Source organism: Mobula hypostoma, chromosome 13 (genome assembly GCF_963921235.1).
Source record: "Mobula hypostoma chromosome 13, sMobHyp1.1, whole genome shotgun sequence".
Classification (NCBI taxonomy): domain Eukaryota; kingdom Metazoa; phylum Chordata; class Chondrichthyes; order Myliobatiformes; family Myliobatidae; genus Mobula; species Mobula hypostoma.
Genome location: NC_086109.1, coordinates 95522626 through 95548043, shown reverse-complemented (window position 1 = coordinate 95548043; position 25418 = coordinate 95522626). Strand labels below are relative to the sequence as shown.

Genomic DNA, 25418 nt, shown 5'->3' with positions numbered 1-25418 from the left:
TTCCAGTTCTGGGTTTAAGGCCTATGTCAGTGATTTGAGCACCCAGGTCCAAGCTAAGCCAAGCAGTTTAATGCACCTGTGAGGGAATGCTGTCCAGTTCCTCGTGGCATCCTTTGCTGAACTAACATTAAATGAGGCTCTCTGGGCCTTGGGTAAGATGAGCAAAGAGGGTTTTGCAACAGCATGAGGGCATAGGAGCAGAATTAGGCCACTCAGCCCGTCAAATCTGCTCCACCACTCAGTCATGGCTGACTTACTATCCATCTCAACCCCATTCTTGTGTCTTCTCCCTGTAACCTTTGATACCTTGACTAATCAAGAACCTATCAACCTCACCTCTGCTTTAAATATATCCAATGACTTGGCCTTTACAGCCGCTTGTGGCAACAAGTTCCACACAGATTCATCACTCTCTGGCTGAAGAAATTAATCCACATCTCTGGTCTAAAAAGACATTGTTGTATTTTGAGGCTGTGCCCACTGGTCCTAGACTCCCTCCCCAACCCCCCCTTCAATATTTCTAACATTAAAGATGCTACAAATGTCCTCCTGTGGAATCAAATTCCCAGGCAAACCATATACTGTGGTACTTACTCAGGGGAATGGTTTACCTGAGATATCCCGGAAAGCCCTTACAACACCATTGTCATCATTGTAGATAATGCACAGGCCCCTGCGTTGAATATGGTGACGGTTCCTTACTTTCCTTTGTAAGCACGCATATGCTGGGAAGCATAAACCTTTTGGATATCATTCCCCAAGTCTGGCTCAGAGCTCATCCCTCAACCAGACCACAGGGCTGGTACATTGTTGATAAACACAAGAGATTTGGCAAAGGCTGGAAATCCAGAGCAACACTCAGCGCACGCACACACACACACACATACACACACACGCACACGCACATGCACATGCACACGCACACACTCACGGACACACACACACACTCACGGACAGACACACAGAAGGTGGGGGGGAGTGGAGGAGTTTGAGCTGGCAGGTGGGGAGAATGAAGTGAGAAGCTGGGAGGGGATAGATGGGGAAAGGTAAAGGGCAGAAGGAATCTGATAGAAGAGAGTGGACCATGGGAGAAAGGGAAGGAGGAGGGGAAGCAGAGGGAGGTGATGGTCAGGTGAGGGGGAGAGAAGGGGTGAGGGGGGAAACTGGAATGGAAAAAGAGAGAAGGGGAGGGGGAGAAATGACCAGCTTAGAGAAATCGATGTTCGTGCCATCAGCTTGGAGGCTACACTACCCAGGTAGAATATGAGGTGTTGCTCCTCCAACCGGAGCTGTATGTTATTAACTGGCTGTTTTCATTGCTGCCTCTGGAAGCTTCTTGTGTGCTAGTCAGTCCACGTGCTTCCCATTCTCACCAATGTCTACATCACAGCAGGAAACCACAAAAAGCCCGTGGGGTGGGGGTGGGGATGGAGGAATCCGATTACCCCTACCCCGGCAGTGAGCAGCTGAGCTGCAGTCATGATGCTGTGCTTTGGTTAGCTCAGCCCGTGACTGAATGTGGACCAGCGATGGCTGCTGACAGGCAGGACCCTGTTCATTTACCGAGGAGCTGTCAGTAGAACAGACATTGTTCGGTCATCAGTAAACGTCCCAGGTCTGAGCCGGGATGGAAGGTGTTCCCTGAGGTTGTCTTGAGGGACTCCTCAGCGGATTTCCTGGAGTTGGGGCCCCTCCATCACATTTCTGAATGGTCCATAGCACCACCTCGCTATTTGGATGGTGGTGAATATTGGTAAACATCGAACTACCTTGCATTTTAGCTTTCTTTTTACTCTTATTTTTGTTTTTATAGTCCTTGTTGTGAGTGATAGTAATTCTTTATATATCGTACTGCTGCTAAACGACAGCTTTCTCCGGGTATTCTGGTTTCCTCCCACCTTGTGTTCACCAAGTGCAGCAGACCTTGTCTGTTGGAATCATTGTGTAAATGTGTAGCTCCTGGTGATTCTGTTCGGCTCAGAAGTATCCGGGCGTATTCCTTCTTCCCAGCTCAACACATGGGGATTGGATGGATCTTAACAAAGTGTTCCATATGGTGCAGGGACTTGGATGGACTGGTGAGAGACAGAGAGAGAAACTCCTGTTGCCAGGTGGAAGGTCTAGCTAGAATAAGGTTCAGAGACCCAGCATTGAAACCAGGGTGACGTCAGGAAGTCCACCTTCACAATCCTGGCGATGGAATGGTAAAACGTCCTGGTTATCCTGGTGCGTAACCACCACCACCAACACACAACTGCCCACCGGGTGTGTGATGTGTTTGGAGGCTGGTGCAGAGGGTGAAGCACTGGTGCCTGGACCCCTACATCCTGTGTGCTGGAGCCCGAAATGTTTGAATTGCACAAATTATCTTAAAAGATTTTTATTTGCAGATACCAGCATGGAGCAGATCCCTCTAGCTCTTCGAGTCACACTGTTTAGCAACCACTGATTTAAACCCTAACCTAATAACGGGACAATTTACAATGACCACCTAACCTACTAACTGGTACATCTTTGGACTGTGGGAGGAAACCAGAGCACCCGGAGGAAACCCACGTGGTCATGGGGAGAATGTACAAACTCCTCACAGATGGCGACAACATTGTACGCCAGATCACCCCAAGCTATAATAGGGTCGCCCCAACCACTACACCATGCTGTGAATGCCTGCAAATAAAAAATAACTCATGGGTTGTATATGGTCACATGTATGTGCTTTGGCAATAAATTTACTTTGAATTTTGAAGGTGAGGGAAGGGAAGGGAGTTTTTAAAGAGGATTTTATTTTACACAGAGTGGTTGATGCCAGAGGTAGTGGTGGAGTTGGATAGAGCCACTTCCTGAGACAGGCTGTTAAATGAGCGAGGCAGAGAGTGCCAGAGTCCTACTGCTGGAAAATGGGATTGCTGAGGATGTGTGGAAAGGTTGCACAGATGTTGTGGGCCGAAGGGCCTGTTTCTGTGAAGTACATCACTGACTATGGCCCCTCCCTGTAAAAATATCTGTAATTCATTCTGTGGGACTGAATTCCACATTCTCATAGTCTGGAAATGAAGTTTGTCTGGATTATTACTACTCTTGCAATTTAATCACACTTGTCTCTGTCTGCGGGAAGAAAATCTCCCTGCCACCCAAGGGATGAGTGAGGACTAGGCCGAGGGCATGGCGGTCGCCAGGGGAGGCGATGCTAGGGCAGTGGGGCGCTCCAGTTTTTGCTCAGTGCTGCCCTCCTGTGTTTGCTCAGTGGAAGAACAAGCTGGACTCTGTCAATTTCTACAACACACACACACACATGAAATGCTGGAGGAACTCAGCAGGGCCAGGAACATAAGGTGATGTTCCTCCAACCCAAGTGTGGCCTCATTGCGACAGTAGAGGAGACCGTAGATTGACATGTCGGAATGGGAAGTGGAATATGTTGAAATGGGAAGTGATCTATTGTGGCGATGAGGCCACACTTGAGTTGAAGGAGCAACACCTTGTGTTCCGTCTGGCTAGCCTCCAACCTGAGCATGAACGTCGCTCTCTCGAGCTTCCAGTAACCATCTCATTCACCATTTCCCATTTTCCCCCCCCCTCACTTTATCTCCCTGCTGCCCATCACCTCTCTCTGGTGCTCCTCCCCATTCTTTCTTCCATGGCCTTCTGCCCACTCCTATCTGACTCACCCTTCTCCAGCCCTTTATCATTTTCACTAATGAACTTCCCAGCTCTTTACTTCACCTCTCCCCCCTCCTCCCAGTTTCACCTTTCACCTTGAGGTTCTTCCTCCCGTCCTCCCATCTTCTTACTCTGACTCCTCATCTCCTCTTTTTTTTCCTCCACTCCCGATGAAGGGTCTCAGCCCAGAACGTCGACTGTATTATTTTTCCATAGATGCTGCCTGGCCTGCTGAGTTCCTCCAGCATTTTGTGTGAGTTGCTTTGGATTTCCAGTACCTGCTGATTTTCTCTTGTTTGTGCCAGGGCAATTTATCATCAATCTGGTCGTGCCACACAGAAACTTGGGATTTATTATTTTTAGTTCTTCTCTTTGTGACCTTAATTTTTTTTTGCCTGGAAATTTTAACCATATTTGTGCTATATGCTGTTGGATATGTTTTTTGCACCTTGGCTCCAGAGAAACACGCTTTCATTTGTTGATATTCATGTATGATTGAGCAATGATCAAACTTGAACCAACGAGCAATGATCAAGGGCATGCTTGAGGGGCTGACCCCTGTGTAAACAATTTGCAAATTCTCTCAAACAGGGTCTGAGCTTGGTTCTTCCTGTATAATTTTTCCAGTGACAAAGCTCCTGTTTCTGAAATCACCCCCACCCCCACCCCAACCCCTCCCACGGCCTCTTTTCACAGAACATGGTTCTTTAGCCAGTGGATGGTTTTGAAATGCCCTGAGGGGGAATGTGTCCGTCTCCAGCACTGGCCCCCTGTGTTCCCCAGTGCGGCCTGGCTGTCCAGGCTGGATCACAGGTGCTGCAGGAGACTGGCAGCTGGTTTCATGGAGGTGTTGGAGTAGGGAGGACAGCACCGTAGTGTAACAGTGAGAGCAGTCGCTCTACAGTGCTGCCGATCACTGATCAGGGTCTGATTCTCTCCGCTGTCTGCATGGAGTTTGTACGGGTCAGGGTTAGTAAGTTGTGCCCTTGGACTCTGGTTGTTGACGTAGATGTAACTCTAATCTCTATGTCTCTGGAATGTGGGGTGAAACCCGCGTAGTCATGGGAGAACGTACAAACTCCTTACGGAAAGCAGTGGGGAATGAACCCTGTTTGCTCGCACTGTAATGCGTCACGCTGGTTGTGTGGACTGTTGAGGTAAATCCCATCTTCCAGAGCCGAGATGGAGAGAGTGAAGGGGTGTACAGAAGCAGCTGTCTGTATCTGTGATCTAATAATGCGTGCAGTTCCCACATTAAAGGACACCTTCCTTCACACCCCCTCTCATTCTCCAATCTACTTCTAATACCATAAGATACAGGAACAGAAGTGGGCCGTTCGGCCCATTGAGTCTGCTCTGTCATTCAATCATGGGCTGATCCAATTCTTCCAGTCATCCTCACTCCCCTGCCTTCTTCCCATACCCTTTGATGCCCTGGCTAATCAAGAACCTATCTATCTCTGCCTTAAATGCACCCAATGACTTAGCCTCCACAACCACCGGTGGCAACAAATTCCACAGATTTACCACCCTCTGACTAAAGTAATTTCTCCGCATCTCAGTTCTAAAAGGACGTCCTTCAATCCCAAAGTCATACCCTTTTGTCCTAGACTCCCCTACCATGGGAAATAACTTTGCCATATCTAATCTGCTCAGGTCTTTTAACATTTGGAATGTTTCTATGAGATTCCCCTCTCATTCTCCTGAACTCCAGGGAATACAGCCCAAGAGCTGCCAGACGTTCCTCATACGGTAACCCTTTCATTCCTGGAATCATTCTTGTGAATCTTCTCTGAACCCTCTCCAATGTCAGTATATCCTTTCTAAAATGAGGAGCCCAAAACTGCACACAAAACTCCAAGTGTGGTCTCATGAGTGCCTTATAGAGCCTCAACATCACGTCCCTGCTCTTATATTCTATACCTCAAGAAATGAATGCCAACATTGCATTTGCCTTCTTTACAACTGACTCAACCTGGAGGTTTACCTTTAGGGTATCTTGCACAAGGACTCCCAAGTTCCTTTGCATCTCTACATTTTGAATTATCTCCCCATCTAAATAATAGTCTGCCCGTTTATTTCTTCCACCAAAGTGCATAACCATACACTTTCCAACATTGTATTTCATTTGCCACTTCTTTGCCCATTCTCCTAAACTATCTAAGTCTCTCTGTTTCCTCAACACTACCCACTCCTCCACCTATCTTTGTATCATCAGCAAATTTAGCCACAAATCCATTAATACTGTCGTCCAAATCATGGATATACATTGTAAAAAGCAGCTGTCCCAACATCAACCCCTGTGGAACTCCACTGGTAACTGGCAGCCAGCCGGAATAGGATCCCTTTATTCCCACTCTCTGTTTTCTGCCAACCAGCTAATGCTCCATCTTTGCTAGTAACTTCCCTGTAATTCCATGGGCTCTTATCTTGCTAAGCAGCCTCATGTGCGGCACCTTGTCAAAGGCCTTCTGAAAATCCAAGTGCACCACGTCTATGGGCATCTACAGGCTCCCCATCGCAGCTTGCAAACCAGGGATCTAATTGAATGTCTGAGGCTCTGAATGGACCAGCCATTGGAACCAGCTCAACCCCAAGCTGCTACATTGAAAACTTATCAAAAAATACTAAAGGGGTAGTAATGAACAGTACAAGCTCTTCAGCCCCACAATGTTGTTCCGATCTTTTAACCGATTCTAAGGTAGGTCAGTCTAACCTTTCCCTCCACCATGTGCCTATCTCAGAGTCTGTTAAGTGTTCCTAAAATACCTGCCTCTACCACCACCCTCTGGCAGTGTGCTCCTCTCACCCTCCACTCTCTGTGTGGGGGATAAAAAAACTTATCTCTAACATCCCCCCACCCCGATACTTTCCTCCATTCTCCGTTAAATTATGCACCCTTGTATTATCCATTTCTGCCCTGGTGAAAAGGCCTTAGGCTGTCTCCTCTATCATTGCATCTTATCTTAGAGGGATAATAAATCAGCCATGATGGGATAGCAGTGAGGCCAGTGGGCCAAATGGTCTAATTCTGCTCCTGTGTCTTATGGTCTTATCAATTTGTTGTTTTTTAAAATCTCTGAGAGGAAGCCTTGAATAATTTACACAGTAGGAGCACATGTTAAAATTCAATGCCTTGGTCTCCTTGGTAACTTCAATTCTATAGCACCTGACAACCAGGTCTTCAACTTGTGCATCCTGTCGTCATTTCATCATCTGATTATTCATTATGTACAAAGTTTAATAGTGAAACTAATTCAGAAAATATGGGTGATGGTTGGGTTGAGTTGTTCAGTTTACTTGCAGATATTTCGTTGCCATACAAGTAGACATCGTCAGTGCGCTGTCGACTGCCTTTGACCTTTATGTACTTATCCATCAGCTGATTGGTTGTCATTATGGAAACTTGGTTGTGATGTGGGGAGGAAATTGCTTTGCTGCACAATTCCAGACCGCAATGCACAAAGTTCATTGCACAACCAATCAGCGACGAGATTTCCTCCCTAGCTGAGTTCCCAAAATGACGACTAGTCGGCTGATTGATAAATATATAAAGGCCAAGCATTTGGAGGACACTACAGCGCACTGACGATGTCTCCTTGTATGGTGACGAAATGTTTGCAAGCAAATTGCCAAGGTCAGAGAACAACTCAACCCAACCCAACGCAAGTTTAACTGTATCAGTAGAACAGAATGTTAGTGCCTCAAGTCCTCACCGACTTAGCAACAGTTTAACATGGTTGGGGTCTCTCCTACAGACCCAACAAGTTTGGGCATCTAAAAGAGGAACGTTTGTAATGCACCTTTGTCATCTCAAAGCATCCAACCGGGGTAATTTGTTAAATAGCAAGCACTCGTAACAATGGTTGCTTAACGGTATGGATGCGCGGAGCAAGAGCTGCAACAGAGGGGTGTGATTAAACGTTTGTACTGAGCTGTGACAGTCATAGTACACGCTGGGCAAGTCACGGTATAGGAGCAATGAACCAGGCCCTGTCTGATGTTCCTCAAGTAATTTTTCTTGGGATTTTTATGACCTTGCAGAGATTTGATAAACCCAGGGTCTTCTTTAGCACCATTTATAGCCTGCACAGCCTATACACCGCTCCCTCTGCACCATATCCCTCCTGTCTCAATCCACTGCTCCCTCTGCACCATATCCCTCCTGTCTCAATCCACTGCTCCCTCTGCACCATATCCCTCCTGTCTCAATCCACCGCTCCCTCTGCACCATATCCCTCCTGTCTCAATCCACTGCTCCCTCTGCACAACAAGTCCCTCCCTCTGCACCATATCCCTCCTGTCTCAATACACCGCTCCCTCTGCACCATATCCCTCCTGTCTCAATCCACTGCTCCCTCTGCACCATATCCCTCCTGTCTCAATCCACTGCTCCCTCTGCACCATATCCCTCCTGTCTCAATCCACCTCTCCCTCTGCACCATATCCCTCCTGTCTCAATCCACTGCTCCCTCTGCACAACAAGTCCCTCCCTCTGATGCATCCCTCCCTCTGCACCATGTCCCTCCTGTCTCAATCCACTGCTCCCTCTGCACAACAAGTCCCTCCTCCTGATGCATCCCTCCCTCTGCACCATGTCCCCTTCCCCAATGTACTGTTCTCTTGGCATCACTCTCTCTGCACCACAAACCCTTCTCCCAATGCACCCCTCCCTCTGCATGTCCCTCTGCTGGATCTGATAACAAAGGATCTGTCTTGGTTTCTGCAGCTCCTTCCTCTGAGGCTGCTCGACATCTAACTAATTGAGTGGCTCACTTATATACTTGAATGATAATGTTGCTGTTAGCACAAAATTGGTCTAAAGTGCTGGCTGTAAGATTGGTTTGCGATTCCTAACGCTGTCTCATAAGGAGTTTGAATGTTCTTCCTGTGACCACGTGGGTTTCCCCAACAGCTCTGCTTTCCTCCCAGGGTCCAAAGACATACTGGTTCGGGTTAGTGAGTCGCAAACACGAGGAATTCTGCAGATGCTGGAATTTCAAGCAACACACGTAAAAGTTGCTGGTGAACGCAGCAGGCCAGGCAGCATCTCTAGGAAGAGGTACAGTCGACGTTTCGGGCCGAGACCCTTCGTCAGGACTAACAGAAGGAAGAGTTAGTAAGAGATTTGAAAGTGGGAGGGGGAGGGGGAGATCCAAAATGATAGGAGAAGACAGGAGGGGGAGGGATGGAGCCAAGAGCTGGACAGGTGATTGGCAAAAGGGGATACGAGAGGATCATGGGACAGGAGGCCCAGGGAGAAAGAAAAGGGGGAGGGGGGAAAACCCAGAGGATGGGCAAGGAGTATAGTGAGAGGGACAGAGGGAGAAAAAGGAGAGAGAGAAAAAGAATGTGTGTAAATAAATAAATAATGGATGGGGTACGAGGGGGAGGTGGGGCATTAGCGGAAGTTAGAGAAGTCAATGTTCATGCCATCAGGTCGGAGGTACCCAGACGGAATATAAGATGTTGTTCCTCCAACCTGAGTGTGGCTTACATCAGGTAAGAGGGAGGGGTGCATCAGGAGGAGGGACTTGTTGTGCAGAGGGAGCACTGCATTGAGACAGCAGGGTTAGTGAGTCATAGGCATGGTGTGTTGGCTCTGGAAGTGTGACGATGCCTGCAGGCTGAGCGCAGTGATCCTCGTTGATCTGAGTGATGTGTTTCACTGATGTTGATGCGACATAAAGCTAATCTTTATCTCCTGCGGCAAATGTTTTGGTGACATTTACAGCTGCTTTGTGGGAACTGTCCATCTTGGGTCTGAGCACCTTGCAGTTTCACAGCTCAACACTGCGTGTCAGTGCAAACAGAATTCTTCTTCGATCTCTGGCTCGGCCACAGCTGGAGTATTGCACACAGTTCTGGTCACCCCACTGTAGGAAGGATGTTGAGGCTTTGGAGAGGCTGCAGAAGAGGTTTACCGGGATGCTGCCTGGTTGGAGGGCATGTGCTATCACGAGAGGTGGATAAACTTGGGTTGCTTTCTCTGGGGCGTTGGAGGCTGAGGGGAGATCTGATAGAGGTTTACAAGATCACGAGAGGCATCGATAGAGTGCACAGAGAGTATCTGTTTCCCAGGGTTGAAATATTTAATACTAGAGGGCATGCATTGAAGGTGAGAGGGAGATGTGAGGGGTAAGTTTTTTCCTCAGGGGGTCGTGGATGCCTGGAATGGGCTGTCTGGTATGGTGGAAGAGCAAATACATTAGAGACTTTTAAGAGATGTCTGGATAGGCACATGGATGTAAGGAAGATGGAGGGATATGGACATGGTGTAGGTAGGAGGGATTAGTGTTTGTGTGTTTTTGATTTGCTTTTTAGCTGGTTCAGCACAACATTGTGGGCCGAATGGCCTGTTCCTGTACTTTATCTTTTTATGTTCCATTTCCCAAGCGATAGACAGCTCCACTACAGACAAGTGCAAAGTAAAATTTATTACCAGCATACATAAAACCACATACAACCCTGAGGTTCTTTTCTCTGTTGGGCATACTGAGCAAATATATAGAACAGTGACTGTAAACAGGATTAATGAACATCAAACTGCGCAAGTGCAAATATAAATAAATATCAATAAGTAACGAGAGCATGAAATAACAAGATAAAGAGCCCTTAAAGTGAGACCATCGGTTGTGGGAATGCCAGGAATAGTATGAGTGTAATTATCCCCTTTTGTTCAAGAGCCTCATGGTTGAGGGTAGTAACTGTTCTGGAACCTGGTGGTGCGAGTCCTGAGGCTCCTGTACCTTCTTCCTGACGGCAGCAGCGAGAAAAGAGCATGGTCTGGGTGGTGACGATCTTTGATGATGGATGCTGCTTTTGTACAGTAATGTTTCACATAGATGGGCTCAGTGGTTGGGAGCATTTTACTCATGAGGTACTGGGCTGAATCCATGACCTTTTGTAGGATTTTCCACTGAAAAGCATTGGTGTTCCCGTACCAGGCCGTGATGTGGCCAGTCAGCGGACTTCCCACCACACAAGCTCAAGTCCTCATATACATGGGTACAACGGGAAAAGGGCACGTTTGAAACTGAAAACGATAAACAAATCAATTAAATCCGCTTCAGATCCGGCCATCGTGGAGCACTGCCAGCCCTTAATGTGGTGCTTAATATTATTTAGTTTTGCTTTCAACAGTAATGTTTGAGTTGTTCTTGTTTGTATTGGCTCATTAGTTATGTTAATAGAAGCAGACTTTGAAAGCCAACAAGCAATAGAAGGTTTTATCAATAGAAAGTGACACACTTGTGCAGAGATGAGAAGAACAAAGTTTCTCTGCTCCGTTTGATGGAGATTTCAAGAGACTTTATTTTCCCTGTCTGTGTGGAGGTGGATTGGAGGCCACTCAGATTCCCGCTCTTCATTCCGTTTGGACGTTAGTTTGGTGGAAGGAGTTTTGCCTGTGAGAGGAGCCCACCGCCCCCATGTTCATGGGGAGCGTTGTACTGTCAGATACTGTCTTCCAGAAGGAGGTTATACTGAAAACTTGTGTGTTCTGTCACCCTGACACAGGGGAGACCAGGACAATAGATCACAAGATTCCAGGGTTAATACTTACCTCTCATCGGTACAAAACCCCAATCGGAATCAGGTTTATTATCATGAAATTTATTCTATTGTAGCAGGAGTACAGTAGTTGTAAGTTACAATAAGAAATATAAAATGTGTTGCAAAATGGACTCACTTTCAAGGACCCTTCATCTTATGTTCTTTATTTATTGCTAATTTATGATTATTATTTCTTTCATTTTGCTTTTGTACGCTGGTTGAACGCCCACGTTGGTATGGCTCTCATTGATTCTGTTGTGGTTATTGGATAGATTGATTATGCCCACAAGACAGTGAATCTCCAATTGTATATGGTGACATATATGTAGTTTGATAATAAATTTACTTTGAACTTTGGAAAAAAGAGAATAAATAGAGAGGTAGTTCAGGGTCATGGACCATTCAGAAGCTGTCCCTAACTCACTGAGCTTGTACCTCCTTCCTGATCGTAGTGATGGGAAGAGGACGTGTCCTGGATGATGAGGGTCTTTAATGATGTGAGCCACCGCCGTGAGGCATCTCCTTTTGAAGGTGTCCTCGATGCTGGGGAGGCTGGTGTCCATGATGGAGCTGGCTGAGTTTACCATCCTCTGTGCAGTTTTCTGATCCTGTGCTGCGGCCCCAGTGATGCAGCCGGTTAGAATGCTCTCCATGGTACATGTGTAGAAATTTTCTAGAGTCTTTGGTGACATACCAAGTCTGCGTGAAATCTAGCCTTGCTGGGCCTTCATAGTTGCACTAATATGTTGGGCCTAGGAGATCCTGGGAGACGTTGACATCCAGGATCGTGAAGCTGCTGACCCTTTCCACTGCCGACCCCTCGGTGTGTTCTCCTGACTGCCCCTTGGTCTTGCTGACGTTGAGTGCCAGGGTGTTACAGTACCCCTCAACAGGCCCATCTGAGATTCTGCCGACAACAGTCGTATCTTTGGCAAATTCATAGATGGGCTGTGTCTAGCTTCTCGGTCATGAGTGTGGAGGGAGTAGACTTGGGCACACGTCCTCGTCGGTGGGGAGGAGATGTTATTTCTGATCCACACCGGCTGTGGTCTGCCCGTGAGGAAGTCGAGCGTCCAGTTACAGAGGGAGTTGCAGGCACAGGTTTTGGGTCTTTTTGCTTGTACTGAGGGGATGGTGCTGTTGAATGCTGAGCTGTGATCAATAAACAGCAGCCTGGCATCAAGTCATGCAGTTCATTACGACTGTGGGAGCTTGTGCAGTGTGTAAATCGATGGCTGTGTTTGCTCTGTTACAACAGTGGCTTTATTTTGCAGGGAAATGCTATTTGTAAAGCACTTTGGTTTGTCAGCAGTTCAGAGTAAATTTATTATCAAAGTACATACATGTCACCATCGACAACCCAGGAGTCATTTTCTTGTGGGCATTCACATGAAGTACAAGAAACAGAATAGAAACAATGAAAGACCACACAGGCAAGACAGACAACCCTGAAAGAAAGAGAAAAAATAAAATTCTAGTAGTAATAATAAATAAATAAGCAATAAATATCAAGAACAGGAGGTGAAGAGTCCTTCAAAGTGAGTCGATTGGTTGTGGGAACAGTTCAGTGATGGGGTGAGTGACACTGAGTGAAGCTACCCCCTCGGGTTTGAGAGCATGATGATTGACAGATAGTAATGGTTTCTGAACCTAGTGGTACAGGTTTTGAGGCTCCTGTACCACGTTGCTGATGGCAACACTGAGAAAAGTGCACGGTTGTGCGGAGAGGAACTGCCTGATTTTAAAATCTGGCTGTCGAGCGTGATGGGGTGTCTGTGCGAGTGTGCGTGCGTGTCTCTTTCTCTGTCATGGGCGCCCAGCAAGTAACTGAAAACTAATCAGCTACTACTCCACTGAACTCTGCCTGCAACTGTTTGTGCCCATGCTTTGTTCTAAAAAAAGGAATCTATTGGTGTGCTCGAGTTTCTGTCAGAAGTGGCTTCCTGAAGGATGGGCCAGACTGTGCTGTGGTTTCCGTGGGTAACGAGCGTCAGTCTGTGAGCGACACAGGCAAAACGCTGGAGGAACTCCGCAGGTCAGGCAACATCTACAGAGAGGGATAGAGAGTTTTGGACCCGTGAAACCTCGACTGCTATTCCCCTCCATAGATGCTGCTCGACCGATGGTGTTCCTGCAGCATTTTCTGTGTGTGTTGTTCTGCAGAATCTCTGGTGTTTATGTAGCCTGTCAGTCTGCACTGATCCACCCTGTCTGCACAAACCTCGTTCCCTGCAGGCAATTCACATCCAGTCTGAAGAATGTAAAGAATCTGCAAAAACACCAGCCCTGAAAACGCACGGCCCATTGCCGTGATTTATCAGAATTGGAAATGCATCAACGTCTCCGAGTTCTCTGATAAACTGCAAAAAGTTGCAAAGTCTACTGGAAAATAATTAACCACAACAGTGACTGCACAGATCGACCCACTGCACAGATCAGTGCGCAAATTATTCATTTATCAATGACTTGTCAAGGCCAATTTAACACAGCAAGTGCCCTGAACAGCTGGAAGCTGCCTGTGGAAAGGACGGTTGAGGGAAGGCAGATCTCCAGGCTTTTTGAGCACAAATAGTGATGGACATCGCACTCCATTTGTGGGGGGGGGGTGGCTGTCCCCAGGGAGGGGGAGTTCCAGTTGCAACTTTGAGTTAAACGTGGTGGGCGAGTCTCGGACTAGAAGGATGTCAACAGAGACGAGTAGGACATTTTTTTTATCCAGAAGGTGGTGAATTTGTGGAATTCATTGCCACAGATGCTGTAGAGGCTGAGCCATTGGGTATATTGAAAGCGGAGGTTGATAGGGCCTTTATTAGTAAGAGAGTCAAAGATTATGGGGTGAAGGCAAGGGAACAGGGTTGAGAAGGATAATGAATCAGCCGTGATGGAATGGCAGAGCAGACTCAATGGGCTGAATGGCCTAAATCTGATCCAATGTCTTACGGTCTCATAGAACGTAGACCAGCACAGGCCCTTCAGCCCACAATGTTGTGCTGACCTTCTAACCTACCAAGATCAATCTAACCCTCCCCCTTACACAACTCTCCATTTCTCTGTCATCCATATACCTATCTAAGGGGCTCTTAAATGTCCCTAAGGTATCAGCCTCTACCATTACCTGGCAGTGTTTTCCACACACTTAAAAAAAAGCCTACCTCTGACATTTTCCTCCAATCACCTTAAAATTATGCTCCCTTGTATTAGCAATTGCAGGCCTGGGGGAAAAAAATCACTATCAATGCCTTTTATCATCTTGTACACCCCTATCAAGTCACCTCTCATCCTCCTTCACTCCAAAGAGAAAAGCCCTAGTTCACTCAACCTTTCCTCATAAGATGTGCTCTCTAATCCCAATAGCACCCTGGTAAAGCTTCCACATCCTTCCTATAATGAGGTGACCGGAACTGAACACAGTATTCCAAGTGTGGCCTGACCAGGGTTTTATAAAGCTACAACGTTATCTCTTGGCTCTCGAACTCAGTCCTCTGACTAATGAAGGCCAACACACCATACAGCTTCTTAACCACCCTACCAACCTGCGCGGCAGCTTTGAGGGTCAATGGATGTGAACCCTGAGTAGAGTAGAGGTTAGCATAAGGCTTCGCAGCGTCAGTGACCTGGGTTCAATTCCCACTGCTGACTGTAAGGAGTATGTATGTCCTCCCCGTGACAGCTTGAACTCTTCACCATCGAAGGAGTGCAGTTAGCTGTGAGGCCGGTGTCAGAAGCCCCTTGACCCCCATGATTGGCTGTCATTGAAGCTAGTTACTGCTCACTGCACCGTCTGCACTTGGAGAGGGAGCAGTTCTGTGTGCGTGTGTGCACGTGGGAGTGTAGCGATCCGCAGTCCATTGTTACCATGGTAGCCCAGCAGTCGGAAAACCTCGAGAACATCCAGTGCTACAGATAGTTCTGAGGTGTGCTGGCTCTTGTCCAGGTATTCTCAGCTTGCTACAAAGCACAGATATCTGGGGCTGCTTACCCCGGGGAACTACGCCAGTAACCCCAGGCCTGAGGTTCCCGTCATTCAGCTGACGTCTGAGAAGCCCAGATGAGTGAGGTGTAATTTCGCACACGGAAGCTTGTTGGCCCAGTGCAGAACACAGCGGAGCGGCCCGGTGTCAGGGAGGGTTTGTCTGTGGTCAGTGGGCAGTGTTCCCAGGCCTCACCAGTTGTTCGTTCAGAACCCATCCCGGAGCCCTGTGTACGTGCAGTAGCGCAGCACCCCTGGGGGAGGGGGCTTTGTCTGGCGTGAAGCGTCATCTGCATGCCCCGCTTGCGCTCTCGATTTGGGCATAGAAGTCCCAGGGTGTTTTCAGAAAAGCAGCTGGTGAGCTCACCTGTGATAACGATTTCATAGGTTACAGCACAGTACAGGCTCTTTGGCCCACAATATAACCTACTCCAAGATAGGTATAACCCTTCCCTCCCACACAGCCTTCCGTGTGCCTGTCTCTTAATGTATCTGCCTCTACCAGCACCCCTGGCAGTGCCTTCCACACACCCACCACTCTGTGTAAAGAAGTGACATCTGACATCACCCCACCCCACACTTTCCTCCTATCAACTTAAAATGATGCCCCTCATATTAGTTATTTCTACCCTGAGAAATAGTCTCTAGCTGTCCACATGATTTATGTCTCTAATCACTTACACTTCTATCAAATCAACTCTCACAGAGAGAAAAGCCCTAGCTTGTTCAACTTTCCTTCAACCCAAGTCAACATTCATCCATGTTGAAGTCAATCCAAGTTGAATTTCAGCCAACATCTGGTTCTCATCATACTCTGAGAAAGTCCTGAATTACCACAGGTACCACAGCAATGCAGATCTTCTGTGGAGGTATCATCAGCTTCTGCACTGGTGACAGTGGAGATCAGGTGTGACTGGAAGCACTTGTCCACACCAACAGTAGCCTGCATGGTTCCTGTCCCGGGCAGAGGGATTTGTTTGGCGTGGGTCATGGTCCGCCTGGATTTGAATGGATGTGGCAGTGGTGAGAGGCCATGGAATTGGCCCTCTCCCCTTGAGGGGTGTTTGCGATGGTTGACACAAGGATTCTGAACAGAGGATTGGAATTTTTCCACAGGTAGATGAGTTTGCAGCTGGTCTGCTGGGAAGCCACCTACAGGAGGGAGTGGTGGGGTGTGAGTCACGAGTTTGAGGGAGAAGTCTGAGTCACTTGATTGAATCACTTCCCCTGAGACGTGATCTCCATGAGTGCAGCTGCTGCTTTCAGTCAGAGCCTGGATCGGGTTCCAGGAGCCTCACTTCACCCTGGTCCTCTCAGCAAAATAACACATGGATCTGCCGGAAGCCACCCAACTTCCTGTTCCCATTCTGATATGTTGGTCTACAGCCATGGTGAGGCCAAAACTCAGGCTGGAGGGGCACGTTCTGTCTCCAACCAGACAGGATGAACATCAATTTCTCCACCTTCTGCTAACTTCTCCCCATCCCCATTTCTCTTTTTTCCATTCCCCACTCTGTTTCCCCTCTTGCCCCTTCACTTCCCCCTCACCTGGGCAGCAAGGTAGCGTTTTACTGTGCTGGTGACCTGGGTTCAGTTCCTGCCACTGTCTGTATGGAATTTGTACGCTCTCCCCGTGACCATGGGGGCTTTCTCTGGGTGCGTGTCCTGGTTCCCTTCCACAGTCCGACGGCGTACTGGTTGGTAGGTTAATTGTTCATTGAAAGTTGTCCCGTTGGATAGGCAAGGGGTAAATTGGGAGTGTCATGGCTCAAACGGCTGGAAGGGTCTATTTGGCGTTGTATCTGTAAGTAAAATTGTAAATCAGTAATCATCAGCTGACTCCCCTCCTCCTCCATGTCCACTCACCTCTCCTAACAGGGTCTCCTTCTTCAACATTTCACTTCCCAGCTTCTTACTTCATCCACTCGCCTACCTTCCCCATCTGCTGGTCTCACCTGTCACCTGCCAGCACCTTCCCCTCTCCCCACCTTCTTATTCTGGCTTCAGCCCCCTTCCTTTCCAGTCCTGATGAAGGGTCTCAGCACAAAATGTTGACTGTTTATTCCCCTCCATGGATGCTGCCTGACCTGCTGAGTTGCTCCAGCATTTTGTGTGCGTTGCTCTGGATTTCCAGCATCTACACAATCCCTAAACAAAAGTGGATTTGGGCTTTACTGTGTTTTGCATTGGGCAGGGGATACAGAAGGCTGAAGTCCCACACCACCAGGTTCAAAATCATCTGCTTCCCTTCAACGCAAACAACAGGAATTCTGCAGATGCTGGAAATTCAAGCAACATACATCAAAGTTGCTGGTGAACGCAGCAGGCCAAGCAGCATCTATAGGAAGAGGCGCAGTCGATGTTTCAGGCCGAGACCCTTCGTCAGGACTTCGAAGGGTCTCGGCCTGAAACGTCGACTGCGCCTCTTCCTATAGATGCTGCCTGGCCTGCTGCGTTCACCAGCAACTTTGATGTATGTTGCTTCCCTTCAACCATTTGTTTCCTGAACAAGCTGGCAAAACCCTAGTCAATTTAGCAGTACTGTACTATGAACACATTGATGATCATTTTGTGGAGTTTTTTGTAAAAACGCTATCATTTATTTTTTCTTGGGAAAGCTGTTTATCTGACGCTGTGCCTGCGATGCTGCTGCGAGTCGGTCTGTCATTACCCCTGTGCAGAGGACAATGCAGAAGCTGAACTGCGGCAGACGGACAGGCTCAACACTGGGTAGTCAAATCTGCCCAAAGCAGCACGGCCACCAGCCTACCCACCACCAAAGACATAAATACAGAAAGGTGCCGGAGAAAGGCCAGTAACATCATGAAGGATCCCACCCACCCTGCTCATGGGCTGTTTGTCCCACTCCCATCAGGGAGGAGGCTCTGTAGCATTCACAACACGACCACCAGACTCAAAAACAGTTACTTTCCCCAAGTAGTAAGGCTGATCTACACCTCCACCTACCAACCCACCACTACTTTATTATTTCTCATCGTATCACTTCATGTGCAGCCTAGCCTCACTCCATGGAAATACACTCTATGTCTTTACGCTATCTTATGTATTTATATTTAGTGTTTTTTTTTATTGTTATTGTGTTAGTTACTTTTTGTTTGTGGGCACTGGATCCAGAGTAACAATTACTTTGTTCTCCTTTACACTTGTGTACTGGAAATAACATTAAACAATTTTGAATACATTAACTTGACTTGATTTGAGATATTTTGCCATGGAAATCCCTGTGTGTGTGGATGGTGTTAGAAACACTGCCACCTGCTGGTCCCATTAAGCATTACAACAGTGGTATTGCCAGCTACTGCTCACTATGACCTGAAGCCCTCACTGTGGGCTATTTTAGTGTCGTTGTGCCTGTGCCTTGTTAGATCTCACACAGGGACATCAAATCCTCGAACCTGACTGACTGGAGCATTTAGATGTGAAAGGCCCAGAGCGGTTCAGCCATTATCATAAGGCATAGGGGCAGAAATAAACCATTTGGCCCAGAGAGTCTGCTCTGCCATTCCATCTCGGCAGATTTGCTGTTCTCCCCCCATCATCACAAGCCCATTCTCTTGCTGCCTTTCATTCATCGCGGAGCAGGCTAGAGGAGCTGAATGGCCTACTACCTTCCTGAAAATTGGCCTCCCTCAGATCAGAATCGGGTTTAGTATCACTGGCATATGTTGTGAAGTGTGTTGTTCTATGGCAGCAGTGCATTGCAATACATAATAAAACCTGTAGCACTCTCCTTCCTGTCCCTACACTTTACAAAGCCCAGCCTTTGCTCTCAGAGCCGAATCTCTCCCTTTTTGAGTTTCTGTTCTGTTCCCTGGTCTGCGTGAACGTACTCCAGTGCGTGGTGTTGCTCAAAAGTGTGACATCGATTTGTTATTCCAATATCACTGGAGTTGCACAGGAGGCCCTCTGTACTTGGGTGTGTTTTTTAAAAATTTTGCAATAGCTCTCCAATCAATCTCACTGACCTCTCCCAGGAACACCCCCCAGCCTTGAAATTTCTTCCTTTTCCGGCGCTATAATGGAATCATCACCCAGACATCGCCTCTTGATCCTGATCTCAGTCCTCAGCCATTCTCCTCGCCTCTCCTGCAACAGCATACAGTTGATTCCAATTAATTGGGACACATCAGTACCAGTACTTTTTGGCCCATTTAAGCAGCAGCTCCAATTTGCTGAAGTGTCAAGGAAATAGTTTAAAAAGGTATAAAAAAGACAAACTGAGTAACAAATTATATAGAGCAAATGGGAACACCACCAATAGTACTACAGTACTATATTGGTTCCTAATAGTTATTGACAGAGGAATTGACTCAGTCTACACTTCCGAGTTCTTCTGACTGACTGCAAATGAACAAAATCAATGCGGACACCCAGTGAAGATAATGGACTGCCTTCATACAATGCTTTCGATGATTGCATCCTCCAAATCTTCATTTTCATTGAAACATTCAAGATGATTGTTGATACCTTAAAACTCTTTGTATTTCCTGACTTGTTGAAGTAGTGAAATTGTTTCATTTTCACTCCTGGCCGTTTCTGGCATCTCCAAGCCTGAATGTTGAAACCGCAGTGAGCAGAACAGTTCTGAATTGTCTGACTGCTTATTTCTTGCCAACAATCAGTGACAAAAATCACTGCTTTTTGAACACAAATGAACACACACAAGAGACACTGTTTACTCTAAGCATGGTGTAGTGTCTAACAGCCACATTACGTGCACATGACTGACGCTAGATACCAACTGTCTGGCGGCAGCCTCTTGTCCGAATTAAGTGGCATAGTGTCCCAAGTAAATAAAAGGAACCCCAGCTATTTTCCGATTAGTTTTTGTTCTTCAAACATTGTCCCAAATAAGCATCTTCGCCAATTAGCCGATGGCTCAATTAACTGGACTCTATCGAATTTTTATGTCCCTTTAGAATGCAATAGAAAAAGGAGTGCCGGAGTACTGGAGGTCGGTTAGTGAGGGAGGAAGATTATTTCCTGTGTATCTCAGCTTAGTGAACTGGACAGACTCCCTTTGAGACAGATCAATGGCTGCTGAAGATGTTGATCTGTCACTTTGTTGATCCGAGTGTCCGTCTGGTTGAATCTCTCTCCTTTTGTATCTTTTTCCCTACTCTCTGCTTCTCACCATTTTACTGTGCCGAATGTCCTTAAATATTTGTGATCCGAATTTAAAAAGCTCAAGGTTGAGTTTTGATCTTGGGGAGAGCCAGATAAAAGATTAAAGATTAAATTTATTTATCACATGTACATCAAGACTTGCAGTGAAATGCGTCATTCATGTCAACAGTCAACAAAGTCTGAGGATGTAATGGGGCAGCCTGTAAGAGTCACCACGCTTCCAGCACCAATATAGCACACCCACAGCTCACTGGCCCTAACCCGTGCAACTTTGGACTGTGGGAGGAAACCAGAGCACCCGGAGGAAACCCACAGGGTCACGGGGAGAACGTACAGACTCCTTACAGGCAGTGGCGGGAATTGAACCCGGGCCGCTGTCATTATAATATCGTCATTCTAACTGCTATGTTACCGTGCTGCCCTACCACCACCTTCCCCATGGCTGGGTCTGCTAGCCAGTCCTTCACCTCTTCACCACATGGTCCCTGGTCTGATTTCCCCTGCCACTCCCTCCCGATCCAAAATGAGCTCGGTCGGTCCCCGTGGCTGGGTCTGCTAGCCAGTCCTTCACCTCTTCACCACGTGGTCCCTGGTCTGATTTCCCCCTGCCAACCCCCCCCCCCCGTCCAAATGAGGTGATGTCATTGCGTAGATTTGGCATGGTAACGTAGTGGTCACCAACGATCAGGGTTTGATTCCCAGCAGTGCCTGTAAAGAGTTTGTACGTTCTCCCCATGATCATGTGGGTTTCCTCTGGGTGCTCTGGTTTCCTCCCATGCTCCAAAGATGTAAAGGTTCGTGGGTTGTGGGCACACTATGTTGGCACCAGAATGTGTAGTGACATTTGTGGGCTGCCCCCAGCACATCCTCAGACTGTGTTGGTCATTGATACAAACGACAAATTTCACCTATATTTTCATGTACATCTGACTAATAAAGATATCTTTATCTTCATAGTACAAGTCCAAAGCTGGTTTGACATACCAGAATGCACCTCCTGCATTGGAATCCGTTTGCCGCACCTTGGCCCACTTACCGAACCGGTCAAGATCAGAGCGAAGTTTCAATGTGTGTGACGACTGACACTAATCTTTAACCTTTCACCTGCTTGGTAAAGCTCTGTTTTCTCCGTGCTTTAGGACAAATTTGGAAGCGCTGCAGAAGAAGTTGGAGGAGCTGGAGCTGGACGAACAGCAGCGGAAGAGGTTGGAGGCCTTCCTAACTCAGAAACAGAAAGTCGGCGAGTTGAAGGATGACGACTTTGAGAAGATCTCGGAGCTGGGTGCAGGCAATGGCGGAGTTGTCTTCAAGGTCTCCCACAAACCGTCCGGTCTAATCATGGCCCGGAAGGTAAAATCTCCCTCCCCCTCCCTTCCTTCCCGTTCTGTCAGACTGCTCGCTCTTTCCTGACCACTTGACCAGAGGATTGCCTCCCTCTCTGCTCTGACTGAGGCTCCTCAGTGAGGGTGAAGAGGCAGCAGGTTCCGATTTATTTACTTGTGACGCATACACTGAAACGTGTGCGTGGTCTGTGCTGACAACCTACGCAACCCAAGAATGTGCTGGGGGCAGCCTGCAGGTGTCGCCACACAGTCTGGCCCATGTCTGTAAGGTGTTTGTATGTTCTCTCGGTGACTGCGTGGATTTCCTCCGGGTGATGAATAAAGCTTATCCACATCTGTAAAAAGATGGAGGCAAAGGGCCGGGGCTCCAGCACAGGCTGGTGGGATGTACACTCAGTGACCACTTTATTAGGAGCAGGAGTGTATCTACTGAAGTGTTGACAGGAGTGGTACATGGTGTGCTCTTCTGCTGCTGTTTTGGGCGTCACGGTAACGTAGTCGTTAGCGCGGCGTTATTACAGCTCGGGCCATTCCGGAGTTCCAAGTCCAATGCCAGCACCGTTCTGTAAGGTGGCTCTGTGCGTCCTCCGTGTGGAATGTGTGGGCTTTCCCTGGGTCTTCCAGTTTCCTCCCCCAGTCTAAAGACGTACCGGGCTGGTTAGTTGGTCGTTGTAAATTGTCCCACGACAGCCGGGTTTGTCAGGGTTTGCTGGGGTGGGGAGGACTGACTCTGCGCGTATTGCAAAATAAATAAAAGTAAAGTGAACGCTTCTTTCCCTTCCCAGCTGATCCACCTGGAGATCAAGCCAGCCATTCGGAACCAGATTATCCGAGAACTGCAGGTGCTCCATGAGTGTAACTCTCCCTATATCGTGGGATTCTACGGAGCCTTCTACAGCGACGGCGAGATTAGCATCTGCATGGAGCACATGGTATGCAAGCAGAGGCATTTCGTGTGCGACTAAGTCAGCTGGGCACGGGGAGCAGTGGCCAGCTCTTTCCGTCTCCTTCGGTCACAAGTCCGGGTCTCTGCACTCTGTTCAGTAGTTACCGTAGAGTCACACAGCACCACAACACAGAAGCGGGCCAGCTGCCCACCCATCTAGTCTCTGCTAAACCTTCCTGCTCAAGTCCTACTTGCCACAGACAGCTATGGAGGCCAAGTCATTGAGTATATTTAAATTGGAGGTTGACAGGTTCTTGATTAGTCAGGGTGTCAGAGGTTACAGGGAGAAGGCAGGAGAATTGAGGTGAGAGGGATAATAAATCAGCTACAATGGAACGGTGGAGCCTACTCGATACTCAAACCTAATTCTGCTCCTATGTCTTATGGTCTTGTCCCTCCACTGGTTCCCTTTTATAGATACAATGGATTTTTCAGGCAAGTAGATAAGGAGAGTCCATTCAGCCCATCACGGGCTGTGCCAGCTCTTTTGGAACAGTGATCCAATAGGTTAGTCCACTCACCTTTCCCTCCAGCTTTTTCTCTTCTGAGGCCACTGCCCTTCCCGATGTGCACTATCAGAATTGTCCACTGCTAGCGTGGGTCTGACCAGCACTCCCTCTATAAAATAATAATGTTTATTCTCATCCTCTGGGTATAAAGCTGAGCATTCCATTTTTCACTCTGTCCCTTTACTTTGAAAAATGAAGCTTTTTAAAAAATTTGGACGATCTGTGAACTGGTCTCAGTGACCTGTCTGAAGTCTACAAGATGAGAAGAGCAAGTTGATGGGGTGGTTAAGAAGGTGTGTGGAGAGTTGGCCTTCACTAGTCGAGGAATTGAGCTCAAGAGCCAGGAAGTAATGTTGCAGCTCTATAAAACCCTGGTTAGACCACACTTGGAATACTGTGTTCAGATCTGGTCACCTCATTGTAGGAAGGATATGGAAGCTTTCGAGAGGGTGCAGAGGAGATTACCAGGATGCTGCCTGGATTAGGGAGCATGTCTTATGAGGTTGGGTTGATCAAACTAGGGGTTTTCTCTCTGGAGTGAAGGAGGATGAGAGGAGTGTATAAGATGATTAGAGGCACAAATTGAGAGCACAGCTACTTCATTCCCAGGGTGGAAATGGCTAATACGAGGGGCGATAATCTTGTTCTTGAAGGAAAGTAGAAGGGGATGTCAGAGGCAGGTTTTGTACACAGAGTGGTGGCGCTGCCAGGGGTGGTGATAGAGGCAGATAAATTAGGGCCATTTAAGAAACACTTGGATAGGCACGTGGACAATAGAAAAATGGAGGGATATGTGGGAGGGAAAGGAGAGGGGTAATAAATCAGTTATAGTATGGTAGAGCTATCTCGATGGGCTGACTGGTTTAATTCTGTTCCTATGTCTTGTGGAATAATGGAAGGGTTGGATTGATCTTACTGGGCTGAAGGGCCGGTACTGTGCTGTAGTGCTTTATGTTCAGTCCGGGGGAGGTTAGAGCAGTGGTTCTCAACGTGGGCTGTATGGTCACCTGGGGGGCAATGCCAGATTTCATAGGAGGCCCAAATAAGAGAAACTTGGGGCCGCAGGAGTTTCTGAGCGGTCTGCAATAAGTTTACTGTTTTAATGAAGTATTACTAAAATATATAAATAATTTTAAAAAAGTTATTGGAACTTTGAATGAAACGCATGGGAACATTCGATCACATTGTGTCATTGCCCCTGCTGACCCCTGTGATGTAGAATATTCTCTGTTCGGTCACCAGATTGTAAAACTCTTTAGTTCATTCTGACCAGTTATCATGTTTACTTCCCTACTAGGATGGCGGATCATTGGATCAAGTGCTGAAAAAGGCAGGAAGAATTACGGAGCAGGTCCTGGGCAAAGTGAGCATAGCTGTAAGTATAGCTCATCAGCACAGGGATGTATTGCTCCAGTAACTGAATGGTATTGCTAATTCCAGGAAGGGGAGCAGCATCTGTGGTCAGTTTTCACCACCTATTATGCTACTGTCTGCTCTCGGGATGTGATTTATGAATGGCAGAGATGATACCCATAATCCATTGCTCTGGAGATGGTGCTCTATATGTTATGTTACAGACTAGGTATAGCCTTATGGGTGTGTGATACTCTTGCTGGGTGCTGTGTGAATTGGATTATCACCTTGTGTAACAGAGTTATCTTCTGTCTGTGGCCCTGCCCGGATAGACAGCTGTTCTGCTGTATAGATAGGACTGTCCTGTAACCCTGTCTCTGTAACACGAGACTCTGCTGATGTTGGAAATTCTGAGCAACACACATGCAGTGCTGGAGGAACTCAGCAGGTCAGGCAGCATCTATGTCGAGGTTTTGGGCCAAGACCCTTCACCAGTACTGGAATGGAAGGGGGCACAGTGGTGGGGGGAGGGGCAGGAGCACAAGCTGGCAGGTGACAGGTGAGACCAGGTGGGTGTGTGGGGGCAGGGAGGATGAAGTAAGAAGCTGGGAGCTGGTAGGTGGAAGAGGTAAATCTCTGTAGAAGAAGGAATCTGATAGGGGAAGAGAGTGGATCATGGAAGAAAAGGAAGGAGGAGGAGGACCAGGGAGGAGAGGGGAACCAGAAAGGGGAATGGAAAAAGAGAGAAGGGTGTGGCCTCATTGTGGCAGTAGAGGAGGCCGTGGACAGAGTTGTTGGAATCAGAACGGGAAACTCAATTGAAATGAGTGGCCAGTGGAAAATCCTGCCTCTTGTGGCGGGTAGAGCAATGATGCTCGACAAACCTGCGTCAGATCTCTGCAACGTTGAAGAGGCTGCTCTGGGAGCACTGGATA

General features: G+C 47.6%; 1 protein-coding gene across 1 annotated transcript in view; it reads left to right on the top strand.

The window, feature by feature from the left end:
* map2k1 (mitogen-activated protein kinase kinase 1) overlaps window positions 1-25418 on the top strand; it is a 46863-nt gene that overhangs the window by 4142 nt on the left and 17303 nt on the right. The window contains exons 2-4 of the mRNA XM_063066236.1: window positions 21472-21682; window positions 22461-22607; window positions 24428-24505. Of these exons, the coding sequence (XP_062922306.1) occupies window positions 21472-21682; window positions 22461-22607; window positions 24428-24505 (436 nt within the window). The remainder of the gene's footprint in view (window positions 1-21471; window positions 21683-22460; window positions 22608-24427; window positions 24506-25418) is intronic.